The sequence below is a fragment of the Euphorbia lathyris genome, chromosome 2, assembly GCF_963576675.1.
Source record: "Euphorbia lathyris chromosome 2, ddEupLath1.1, whole genome shotgun sequence".
Lineage (NCBI taxonomy): Eukaryota > Viridiplantae > Streptophyta > Magnoliopsida > Malpighiales > Euphorbiaceae > Euphorbia > Euphorbia lathyris.
This window is the reverse complement of record NC_088911.1, coordinates 85,911,221-85,924,736: the sequence shown is the minus strand read 5'-3', so window position 1 is coordinate 85,924,736 and position 13,516 is coordinate 85,911,221. Positions and strand designations below refer to the sequence as shown.

Sequence of the window (13,516 nt, the reverse complement as noted above, 5' to 3'; positions counted from 1 at the left end):
ATTATTGTCCTACTACTTTCCTCCCTCGAAGACAATAATGCTCAGGGGTGAGATCACATCCTTCCACCAACCCGAGCACGAAGCGCTCCACACATCTTGGACCCGATTCAGAAAAATGCTGCGCATGTGCCCTCATCATGACATACCCAAGCATCAATTGGTGAGCGTCTTCTATCAGGGATTGACACCCACCAACAGGGCTATTGTAGACTCCGCAGCGGGTGGAGATTTGTTTAGGAAGACGGCAACAGAGGCGTATGATATGATTAACGAGCTGGCTAGGAAGAGCGTGCAGTGGCAAGAGGAGAAACTCGCTGGCCCCATAAGGCAGCGGGTGTTTGCTGTGGAAGAATAAGAATAAAATCCAAGTGTTGCAGATATAAGTAGGAAGATGGACGTCCTGTTGGCTAAATTCAGCCAACCTCCCACCTGTGTGCACTGTGGCGGCGACCACCATGGAAAGGACTGTCAGACAGGGAGCCCTTTCGCTGGAGATAGGGTGGAAATGGTCAATTATGTTGGGGGGCAACCGAGGTACAACCAGAACTATAACAACTACAACCCCAACAACCACAACTCCTACAACAACAACAACTATAGGAGGCCTCAGCACCCGAACCTATCTTACGGGAATTCAAATCAGAATGTGCTTCGACCTCCCAGCGGTTTTGTTCAGGAACATAGAGAGCAGGGGCTTGGCATGCCCCCATATCAACAGCAGAACCAAGGGTCAATGCAACCTCCTAAGGAATCTGACGAGGTGGTTACTCTCTTAAAGGAGATCTCGGCTAGGCTTGCCAACAATGAAGCTTTCTGCAAGGATCTGAGCAATCAGGTAGCCCAGATCAATAGGGACAGGAAGGAAAGGCCACAGGGTTCTCTCCCAAGCACAACGGAGAAGAATCCAAAGATCCTGAGAAAGGATTGAGTAAGGGGGAGAAATCGAGTTCTCCTCGGTTTAAATTCAAAGCTTGAACAATTATTTGTGCATTCTTCTTTTCTTTTTGTTTTGGTTAAATTTGGTTGTTAGTTTTTAATTTGTATTTTTATTATATTGTCAAGCTTTGCACCCCATACTCGTTCTTAAAAAAAACGCCCTAGCTCGGGCGAGCAGGGCACTGACGCCCTGCTCGCCGGCCGACACAGGCTGTTCGGGATTTTAATCCCGAACTAAAAAAAAAAGAGAAAAACAGAAAAAAAAAAGGGAAAAGAAAAGAGAAGAGACGAACAAAAAGGGGAGAACTTCATTCCCCGGTTCTTAAAATCAAAACGTCTCAAGAAAAAAAAATAATAATAATAATAATGAATAAAAAGCTCAGTCACTTCGTATTTGCTAAAGCCATTTTAACTTTGTTTTTCTAGCGCTAGAACTATAACCCTTGTTGTACCTTTAACCCTCTAACCACATTACAACCCCAATTCGAGGCTGTTTTTGATATCATCGGAGTCATATAGCATAGTAGAGGAACTCGGATGAACGTGCAAAATCAACGTAATCCTAAGCAAGAACATAAGCCGAGAGTAAACACTTTAGCCACCAAAATTGTGTGAAATGAGTGAACTACCTATGGTGAGGTGTTTTACTTAGCGATCCCCTCAAGCTCGTTTAATTGAACATGTGTCCTTTTTCTTAAAACATATACTACAAGAGGTTTATTAAGCAGTGTGGAGTAATTAGCAAGCCATTGACAGTTTTGCTTAAGAAAGATGGTTTTCATTGGGGGGGAAGCAGCTACAAAAGCCTTTCTTTTACTTAAGGCAGCCCTTACTTCTGCCCCTGTTTTGGCCTTACCCTCCCCAGGAAAATAGTTCGTCATTGAAACTGATGCATGTGAAGTGGGCATTGGAGCTGTGTTGATGCAGGACAATCATCTTATAGCTTACATTAGTAAGTCATTAGCACCTAGACATCAGTCCTTGTCCGTTTATGAAAAAGAACTTCCGGTAGTAGTTTATGCAGTGAGGAGATGGGATCACTATGTGGCACATAGGAAGTTTAAGATTAAAACTGATCACAGAAGCCTGAAATTCATATTAGAGCAAAGGATTACTACCTCTCATCAGCAAAAATACATAGCTAAACTTTTTCGTTATGATTTTGAGATTAGTTATAAGAAGGGAAAAGAGAATATAGTTGATGATGCCTTATCTAGATTGCCAATAGCTAAGTTTGCTGCTCTAACAATCTCCACACCAGATGGAAGTTTATTGCTTGAAATAGAATCTAGTTGAAGAGCAGATTTTAAATTACAGCAGATCAATTAAGGAGTTACAGGAAGGAACAAGACTTGAGGGGCCTTATACGTGGCAGGGATCATTGTTAAGGAGAAAAGGCAGATTGGTGGTAGGGGACAGCTTAGTTCTTATACAAAAGTTGCTGCAACTGATGCATGATTCAGCAGTAGGAGGTCAATCTGGAGTTCAGGCTACACTTAAAAGGCTTCAGTTCTTATTTTATTGGAAGGGGATGGATAAGGACGTCAAAAACTACATTAGAGCTTGTGTGACTTGCCAGACTTGCAAGTATGACAATGCAAGCTACCCTGGTTTGCTTCATCCCCTGCCAATTCCAAGCAACATTTGGACTGACATCAGCATGGATTTCGTGGAAGGATTACCAAAGTCAAATGGCAAGGAGGTAATCATGGTGGTTGTGGATAGATTGAGTAAATACACTCATTTTTTTAGCCTGGGTCATCCATACACTACCCAATCCATAGCTCAGCTGTTTTTTAACAACATATTCAAGTTGCATGGACTTCCTACATCTATTGTGAGTGACAGGGATCCTGTATTCCTCAGTTCCTTTTGGACATAACTTTTTAAATTGCAGGGAGTGGAATTGATGAAGTCTTCAGCTTACCACCCCCAAACCGATGGGTAGACATAAGTGGTCAATATGTGCCTTGAAACTTATCTCCAATGCATGACTCATGGCAATCCTAAGCAATGGGAATGGTGGTTGTCATTAGTTGAATGGTGGTACAATACCAATTACCATACAGCTACACAGATAACTCCATTTGAAGCTGTATATGGCATTCCTCCTCCCCTACACATTCCATATTTTTCGGGAGACTCTAGTATTGAATCGGTGGATCAATTACTTAAAGATAGGGAATTGGCTTTGCAGGTTATGAAATATCAACTGCACAGAGCTCAACACATAATGAAACAACAAGCAGATGGACACAAGTCTGACAGGCAATTTAATATTGGGGATTGGGTATTTGTTAAGCTCCAATCATATAGGCAGCAGAGTTTGGTCTTTCGTTCCAACCAAAAACCGGCACCGTTGTACTATGGTCCATATCAGGTCACGGACAAGATTGGACTAGTTGCTTACATGCTTAACTTGCCTACTAGTTCTTCTATACATCCTGTGTTCCATGTTTCTCAGTTGAAGAGGAAAGTAGTTGATCAACAAGTAGCTGTTACACCCTTGCCAAAAATTACAGTTCCTTTGCCAGTACTTCATGCCATCTTGGATAGGAAAATGGTCAAAAGGGGAAACCAGGCTGCTACCAAATTGTTAATTCAATGGACAGGAGGCACAACAAAGAAGGCTACCTGGGAATTTGCATTTAACATGAAGAAGAGATTTCCAGAGTTCGACCTTGAGGCAAGGTCCTAAGGGAGGTGGAATGTTATGTGTAATTCTTGTTTTAATTGATATTGCGTTTAGAGCTTTGTTTGCTGCGTTTTGGTTATTGTTTCTTTGCTTTGAGTTAGTTAGAAGAGAGAGAAAAAAGTGTACACGTGTTTGGCAGCCTGGCTGCTTTTTGTTGGTACAATGGCTATTTAGTTATGGAATGTGCGCAGTGCTGAGGCATGAAATGAAATATAAAATCTCTTCTTTCTCTATCAGTATTCTTCTCTTATCATCCTTCTTATTGTTTGGTTTCTGGGCAACATATTATTGGATGCCTCTTCCATTTTCTTCTTACTTTGACTTTGCTGTTTCTCTCTGGTAACGAATAAAAAGTTCAACTTTATGAAGGAGATCATCAAAAACCTCCTCCAAGTCGTCGATCCAATACGAATATTAGGGTTTCCATGTTTAACAATGAAGAGGGGATAAAAAGGTCCAAAACAAATTTTAGAGGGATCTAAATACCGTTTTAGAAAATAAACTCTGTAGTTTTTGTCTAGAAGTGGGAGGTTTCAAATTCACAAATGACCAGACAACATATGTTCTCAGGTTGTGACCTCCTTCAGAGCCACCTATTGACTCTTCTCATCATTAAACACAAAACCTAGTGCTTAGGTCATTCTAAATGATAAATTAAAATAGTATCAGTGGAGTACAACTTAAACTAAATTCACAAAAACTTTCAAGTTTGAAGGAAATTTACTGAGGTTAATTTAAATTATACATGAATAAATCAATTACTTCAATTCAACTGATATTTGCCATAAAATCGATTACTGTATTCTCTACTTTTCATCCAACACAAGGAAACTGTGATAGCTATCTCTTCTCAAGTGCACCCATAAGAACCTTTAATATGTTAGCAGAAACATCAGCAGCTGCAAAGGCTAGGATGGTTAACTTACAGGGGATCTCCCAATTTTGACTTCATGATCTGAAGAATTATGTTTAGCAAAAGAATGAGCTGCAACCATTGCTACAAAGAAAATGGCACGCTAAGGTTTACTTTTCAGGGCCTCATCTCCATCATGTAATTTCTTTTTCGGCTTGCGTTTCTTTTGTTTTTGTCTTAGCCTAATTTGATCTTTACTGTTTCTCTCCCATTGTTTTTTGTTTTTCTGGTACAGCAGCATTGCAGCTCGAGCATCTTCTACCTGAAACAGAAGTTGTTAATAATTCATCAGAAAATAATGTGAGACTGAAATTACAATTTAAACACCTCAACCAAATATGGTAAACAATTGAGTGAAGAAACTATTAGGCTAAGAACATTGTCAAGGAACCAATAATAGCTTCTTTTTTTAATTTTAAGTAATTACTATTGCAAGGCTAAAGAGCTTACAGGACAGTGTTCCCCATTCTGTATCTTGACACCAAGAAACTCTTCTGCAAGATGTCGCAGTGCCTTTCTGCGCCGTTCCCTGTATGACAAACCAAACTCATATTACGAGACATCAAAACGACATTCAGAAATACAAATTTATTCAATGAATAATCAAGGGTCACATAAGTACTTGAGAAAAGGTTGATACTCCGAAGTATCCCGTAGATCCTTTTTGGGATGACTCAATAGCAATGCCTATTGATAAAAAAGAAAACATAATCAGTATTCAAATTTCCTTCTTCTCTTTTCTACTAAAAAGTAGATTAAGTTGGACCTTAAGGTTGTGTATGGTAAGCTATAATGGAATATAATGAAGTAATGGAATCAAAGTTGTAATATAATATAGGGTAAATAATTTATTAGTCCCTATATTTTTATCTAATACATTGTTTAGTCTCCGTGTTTTAATAATACGATATTTAGTCCTTAACTTTTGTTCTATTCAACAATTTAGTCCCTCAAATATTTGAATTATTAAACAGTTTACTCCGTTTATAAGGGATAAAATTGTTGAATAGAACAAAACTTAAGGACTAAGCCATGTATTATTAAATACGATGACTAAACAATATGTTAGATAAAAATGTAGGGACTAATAAATTAGGGAAAAGTACAAAAATAAACCTTATGGTTTGGACCATTTTCAAACATAGACTATGTGGTTTAAAAGGTGGCAAACAGGTAGCTTGAGGTTGATTCTGTTATCAAACACAGTCCAAATTGATTTTTTTTTTTTTTGGTAAGAAGGGAAGAAAAAAAACAAACAAACAAAAACCTAACCCGGGATCAGTCTAGGAGGACTGACCCCAATCCTATCCTCAAGAAGAGAAGGTAACAGAAAAGAAGGAGGAACGGAAAGGGTAGAAACACCTAACATCCCCCCATGCCCACAGTCCAAAATGATTAACGCTGTTAAAAAAATTAATTTTGTCCTTTTATAAAGTAACCCCCTTATTATCTAATTATCACAAACAAACCCCAAAATAAAAATCAAATACACCATCTCTCTTTAATTTCTTCTTCCTCTCTAAAATCAATCGAATTAACAAAAAAGACAAAATGTGTTTTTTAGAAATTAATTTGTTAATTTCTCTCTAAAATCCATTGGATTTCAAATTAGTTTGAATCTTAGAGAAAAGGAAGTTCATATATTGTTAATTTCCTTTCAAACTCAATAGATAAATCACGCACTTTCCTCTCAAACTTCTCAACGGACTCCCCATGGAAGAGCTTCTGCACATACAACAGGAATAAACTCATGACTCTCTCATCAACATCACCAGAGCCACGAAAATCAACGACGGGAGTAAGCATATTCCCGTCGTTGATTTTCGTGGCTCTGGTGATGTTGATGAGAGAGTCATGAGTTTATTCCTCTTGTATGTGCAGAAGCTCTTCCATGGGGAGTCCGTTGAGAAGTTTGAGAGGAAAGTCCGTGATTTATCTATTGAGTTTGAGAGGAAATTAACAATATATGAACTTCCTTTCTTCTTTGTTGTAAGATTCAAACTAATTTGAAATCCAATGGATTTTAGAGAGAAATTAACAAACTAATTTCTAAAAAACACATTTTTTTTTTGGTTAATTCAATTGATTTTAGAGAGAAAATAATAAAGAGGAGAGAGAGAAGAGAGAGAAATAAGAAGAAAAAGAAATTAAAGGGAGATGGAGAAGATGGTGTATTTGATTTTTATTTTTTATTTTGGGGTTTGTTTGTGATAATTAGATAATAAGAGGCTTAATTTATAAAATAAATAAATACAAGGACAAAATTAACTTTTTTCCTCTAACTTTTTTTAACATTTACCAACTTTTAAACCACATAGTCCATGTTTGGAAATGGCACAATGTTTATTTTTGTACTTTCCCCAATAAATTATTTAACCTATAATGGAATGGTGATTCCATTACCATATTTGCTTAGCAAAATTAATAAAATGTAATAACGATTACAGCATTATGTTTGTTTAGCTAAATGTAATCATAAAATTTTAATTACTCAATGAATAATTTGGAATATATCATGAAATGTTATATACTCAACAAATTATTTATACTAGGGATAAGGTGCAAAAATATTTTCAACGTTGACAACAAATTTCATCCCTAATGTAAAAAATGGCACAATTATACCCCTAAAGTTTGCAAGTTGTACCAGTTTTATCCCTAACTGCAATTATACTTTACACAGTAATGAATCTCGTTATCTCCCCTCCACTTGTGCGTCATATTATCGCTCATCAACAACAAACCAAAGACACGTGTATACAAATGAAAAAAAGTTGAGAAAAAAAAAAAAACTCAACATGTCTTTGATAACACCAGATAACGTTTTTTACGCACGTACAAGTGTCTTTAATCCGTTAATGATGAGTGATAATATGACGCACACAATGAGTGGAGATAACAAGATTCATGATTGCAGGGAGTGCTCAGCTAATTATAATTGAAAATTAGCCCAACTTTCAAACTTTTACAGCTAACATTTATGACGTTAAAGGTAAAATTGCTCTTGCGGCCAACACCTTACCCCTTTATACTACAAAAAATATAAAAACATAAATTTATTAATTTACTTGATTTTCACGGTTTTATATGATGGTTCATGTTAGCCGACCCCGAATCATTTCGGGACTAAGGCTTTGTTGTTGTTGTTGTATATATTTTCGAAATTTTTTACTGTATCTTTGTAAAGGTTTTAAACTTTTAATAATGAAATAAAAATTATAACTTATAAGTATAAAATGATAATTAAAATAAAAATAATAAATTGAATTAAATTGCTCAAATGCATACAGCCATAAAACCGAGGAAACGAAAAAAAAGGAGAAAACAAGAAAACAAGAAAACAAGACAAATTTAAAAAATAAAAATGAGAGTAACGAGAAAAAAATGAAAAGTAACCGTTAAAAGAAAGAAAAATGGAGAAAAGGGGAAAATGGAGACCAAGAAAAAAGGGGAAATGGAGACCAAGAAAAAAGGGAAAAAACAAGAATAATGGAGGAAAACAATAGAAACTGGAAAAAAAATGGAGGACTATGTTGCACGGAAACGAACACCGATAAATGTTACTTCAAATAAATATAGCTAGGAAACAGTAATAGAAACGGAAACGGATATGAAACGTGGGACACTACAAAGAAGAGTTTCCCTGCAACGTAGACGGAGGAAAACAAAAAAGGTGAAAAACGTTGAGACAGAAAAATAGATAATATATGGAAGATGTAAAAACAAAATAAACATAAAAATAAAAATGAAGGTATACTTAAATTTGATGTACAGGGGATTAGGGTAAATTATAACAATGGCCCTCGACATAGGTCTTACTTTCTTTATGACACCTTACCTTTAAAACCATACATAAAAAGCCCTAAACTTTGCTAACATAAAAACCCCTTATAAAAGTAAACGACCTCAAAATGACCGATGAAAACCTCAATATGGAAAAGTCCAAGTACTAAAGTTGTATAGAACCACATTTCTCATGAAGCCACAATTTTTTATTTTTCAAATCAGCATTTTTGAAGCTTTCTCTCTATAAATATTCACTTTCTCTCCTAACCAAACAACAACTAGACAACCTCAAAACCAAAAAGTTCAAAAATTAAATTTGTTTAGAATATCATTCCCATCAGCTCTGCAATGGAGAATTACCTATTATTGGAGTGGTACCTAAGGGACTTTTATGTCAGTAAACAATAAAGTTCAGCGACTCTTATGTTTAGTTTTGAAGGTAAGGAGCAGTAAAGAAAGTAAGGCCTAAGTTGAGAGGCCCTGGGTGTAATTTACCTTAGGTACATCCAAATTTAGATGTAATGGCCATTATATGAAATTTAAGCAAAAATAATGTAGTAGTGATGATTCCATTACAGAAAATTTAAAATGACTAACCAAACACAGCATGGACCTTATAATGTAACAACCACTACATTACAAGGTCCATTACGATGTACCAAACATACCCTAAGATCATTGGACAAGGCATGGCCGACAAGAATTCTTCCTTTAATGAGCTCTGCAATTTTATTCTGAGCAGTCATGAAAGCCTTTGCTGCAAAAATCACAAGAAATTCAAGCACTTCTTATGCTTCATTTGGTTTATGGAATATAATGAAAATAGTGCACCTATTCCATGTTTAAGAAAAGCTTTTAATATTTGGTTTCATTCTATATTATTCCATGAAAGAAATTATTTTATGATTTCAACATTCCGTTGAAATTTTAATGAGAGTACTTGTAAGTCAAAATTGTAAAATAAAATTCCACCCAAAAGTAAAAGCAAATATTACATTTCAACTATTTTCCTTGAAGAACCAGAACACGATTCGATGATATACATGAACTTCTACTATATATTATAACCATGGACTCGTACAAAACCGAAGTAATAAAACTCGAATACTTTCACAACTTCATAACAATCAATGTTTAAAAGGCACTTATATATGTGGATTGTTTGCATACTAAACCTAACAAGTTTATCAAGCATCTCAAGATAGCTTTAAAGAAGAGTTTCCTCTTAGTTCAGTATTGCTTTTTTTGCGAAAATTCATAAATTTTTACTTAAAACAAAAAAAAATATGGAGCTCCATTTTGTAAAGAACACATTACTCGGCGCACACCATGCCAAAATTTCAAGTGTATGAGAGTAGAAAGAAGAATCACACCTTTCCTCAAGTGTTGAGGTCGAATGCCACTAATATGTGTACGGAAGTCAACTACACGTTCTATTGGTCGAACGAACTCATCATATATAACATTTCCCCACTGATTTACCTGTCATTTACTAAAGCAATGTCATTTTCATTACTGATGTTCAAGCAAATTCATCAATCATGATATTAACCTTAACAACGTAGAACACATGGCTGTTGAAAGAAAAAATTCAAAGAAAGGTAACCAATTTATACCAATGTTACTCGTCCAAGAGCGCTTTTGTTTCCTTGACCAATGCCAACCATTTCACAATCCATTGCTATTACATCTGTCACACTGTGATTCTTGATTAGCCAAAAAGGACACTCAAAAAGTAGCAAAGCAATGGAAAACACAGTCATTAATAAATTAATATAATCCCAAAAGAGACAATTTCTTCTGCATTAAATTTCACAACTGAAGTTTATGATTTTTAAAGCAAGAAGCATTTGTTTCTTTTTCACAGGGATGCTAAAAAAGTTTGAAAATTGTCGAACAACACCAATTGCTATGACAACCATATATAAGAAAGAATAAGTTTCTTTGTTAAGGGTCGTTTACATTTGTGCAAGTCATGTCCCCAATTGAATTGTATAAAATAGCTTGTGAGACACGCAACCATAAAAATCACCTAAAATCATCATTGGTTGGAGCAAGAGGATTTGGCAGAGATTCATCAGACAATGAATCAGGTCTCTCTTTACGCTTCCCTGCAAAATAAAATTTCATGCCGAGTCATGTTAGAATGCAAACTGAAGATTCACTTATTTACACACCAAAGTCTAGTATTTCTTGCTCTTGAAAGCAAAAAGATAAAGATGTTACAGAAGGCCAATGTATCAACTTGATATTAGAATAAGTATGGAACATATCAAACTATCGTTCTATATGAAATAGGAAACATAGAAAATAGAACTGAAACAGAATTTTGCTATTTTAATATCAAGAGTGCATCTTAGAAAATAAAATTAATGCACGAACTGATCAGAATTATCATTTTTCTTTTGAAATAACAGAGTGCCCTGTAAAAGAAATGGAGATTCCAGTTAGAACCACCTAGGCACTGATGCACAAGAAATTTCTACTTTAGAAACCAACCCAACCAAGCAAGAAAATTACATACATATGTAGGGAGTTCTTTACTCCAACGAAAATTCAAGCCCACATCAATAAGCTTAGAAATGATGTGTAAAAGAAGGAGAAAAAGAACTCACACAACAAGAAGTTTAGGATTAAGGTTTTACTTAATTTGAATTAGGAAACTAAAAGTAAGCAAGTATTCTCCATTGAAAAATATGCTCTCTCTCAAAAGAAAGAAAATGTCACTGTCAGTAAAACATGGAATGCAAATTTCTTCCAATCGTCCAAAATTCAGTTCTACTTATACAAACCTATCTGAATATTTGAGCAGTTAATATCATGCAATTAAAGGAGTCTAGCAAACACAACAATAAAAAGGTGCATTCTAACACATTGAAGGGCATAGTTGTCAAATCGAGATTCGACTCGTGAATCAAATCAAATCTTCAAAATTCATAATATTTACCACGTTGAATTCAAAATATTACCAAATATTAGTCTAGAAATGCAATTTTAATGTCAAAAAAGAAATCATACCAACCAAGTACTTAAAATTCAAATCCAATGCAAATGAAATCCTAATAAAACTAATTCACAAATCGAATTCTGTTTAATAACTTAGTGGAGATGAAGAGTTTGAATTTCTGACTCTGTTTTTTTGCCTTGTTGTCAACTTGATAATGATGGAATGAAGCTCATTTGAGTTGATAACTTGATAAATAACAATCAGACCAGAGGAGAATGAGTTTGGTAGTTAGTGTTGTTGAAGTTTTTGATGAATGGTGATGAAGAGCCAGCTCGAAATAGAGCTGAATCGAATCGTATAGTATGATCCGAATCCCAAATCATAAGATTCTATTATAATTTAGATTCACCCTATAGATTCGGCTCGAAATAAATCTGAATTGAATCGAATCGTAAGATTCAAATCGCGCGAATCGTAAGATTCTAATAACAGTGTTGAAGAGGGATAAAGGAGGCTGCCAATATAGTAATAGAGTTGATGAGAGAGCAAAGAATTGATAGTTTTGCACGATAATGATTGGTGATGAGAGTCAAATGGAGTTTTTCAGGTAAAAGGTTAAGTCAGAAACTGAGCTGATTCAATGAATAGACTGCTATTTTTGGTCCATGGTTCAAATCAGGTTTGAATGTAGTATCTTCTCTTTCTGTAGTTTTTCTGCTCAATTGAGTTGATCAGAGGAACATGATTAACCATCTAGAGATCTGGAAGATGATTTTGGATCTCTGAGTTTTGGTTGCTATCCAAAGGAACTGTCAGGGATAATGATTAGTTGCATTTCCTTTCAAAAATGAGGTTTACATGATTCTGGGAAAGATTTACCCTTCATGAACAGTTATTAGTATACCAGGTCAAAACATTTGCAACAAAACATTCAGGAACCATTAACTATCTGTCACAAAAATAGTTCAAGCATAGCTAACTTTTAAACTTGGAATCATATTCATGAATATTCAGATTCATATCGGTTTTGTGATTCCATTGGAACATACCTATATATTTTCTTTCAGCTTAGGTAAATTAATCTTCCTATATCCTTTACCAGAACATATCCCAAAATCTATCATGGCTTGACAAAGAACAACGCAACTTAGGTTTCTATTCGTTTGATTACAGCAAATTTCCTAAAATAAGTATCAACTACGGAAGGAGGATTAAATTACCTAAAATAGAGTTTTGGGGTCCTGATTTTGAAGTAGTAGAAGATGCTGAAGTTCTAGAACCATAGCTTTGGAGCTTCTGCATAGACCAATATGTGTTACAAAAAATTCAGAGAAACAAAGAAGTAATAAGAAATTAGTAAATAGAAAAACAGATACTTGTTGGAGTTGCGCCCAGTTGGGATTGAGGGGCGACTGCTTCTGCTGTTTAGGGTTTTTCTTCTTCAGTTCCTGGTTTGCCATCCTGTTGGTGGTGCAGTTCCGACAATGTCGTTCGGTTCTATCGTCTGCTTTGGAACGACAGCGTATTTCTCAACTTATTGTCCTTCGGTTCCATGCCAATGGCAATTGCATACAAATACTACATTCATGGCCCTCAACAATATAGGGACTGCAATCCGCGGATGTCATCGATCCAAACTTTTACCTATTTACTTTTTAATTATCTGCATCCGTCTCATTAAAATGGTATATTTTTTTATATTCTGTATCCGTCTTATTTAATTCGCGGATACCGTGAGTACCCTTACCTGTTAAGAATCAATAAATAAAACAAAAATTACTATAAATTTAAAAGAAATATAAATTTAATAAATCATTCATCTAAAAATTGAATAAATTAAACCTTAATCATTAAGAATAAAGTAGCTTAGCAATATCACTCAAGAAGAATAAAATATTGGGGTTCAAATCTCACTTTAAATCTAAAAAATAATAATATCTTTTAATATATAAAAAAGTGATAACGAATAACAGGTACATATCCGTCCCATTACCCTGGGCACAGTTCGGTCCAGTTCGGGGATTCAAGAATCTCCAGGATTGGATTGAACTTCGGAGATTCCTAAAAATGAATCTTCAGGATTGGATTGAAAATTTCGGTCCGGTCCAATGCAGAAATTCGGGGATTCGGTTCCTGTCTAATCTAGTACAGTTATTTACGAGTTACATAATAAAATACCTATGCTTTTACCAAAAATAAATTAAAAACATAATTTACAAGATAATAAATATATAAAATT

At 35.1% G+C, this 13,516-nt stretch overlaps 1 protein-coding gene across 1 annotated transcript; it reads right to left on the bottom strand.

The window, feature by feature from the left end:
* Positions 1–4,332: 4,332 nt before the first annotated feature.
* On the bottom strand, positions 4,333–12,860 carry LOC136218816 (RNA exonuclease 4). Its single transcript, XM_066005933.1, has 9 exons — positions 12,654–12,860; positions 12,498–12,573; positions 10,363–10,441; positions 9,947–10,028; positions 9,704–9,812; positions 8,999–9,087; positions 5,167–5,231; positions 4,995–5,073; positions 4,333–4,806 (listed from the first exon to the last, which is right to left on the bottom strand). Exons 1-9 carry the CDS (start codon positions 12,735–12,737, stop codon positions 4,648–4,650), a joined length of 822 nt encoding a protein of 273 aa, XP_065862005.1. The 5' UTR covers positions 12,738–12,860; the 3' UTR covers positions 4,333–4,647.
* Positions 12,861–13,516: the final 656 nt, after the last annotated feature.

Coding starts and splice junctions, on each gene's coding strand:
- LOC136218816 (XM_066005933.1), bottom strand. CDS start 12,737: ATGGCAAACCAGGAACTGAAGAAGAAAAACCCTAAACAGCAGAAGCAG. Junction 9,088..9,703: donor ACCTCAACACTTGAGGAAAG/GTGTGATTCTTC, acceptor TGATTTTTGCAG/CAAAGGCTTTCATGACTGCT. Junction 4,807..4,994: donor AGAATGGGGAACACTGTCCT/GTAAGCTCTTTA, acceptor CTTCTGTTTCAG/GTAGAAGATGCTCGAGCTGC.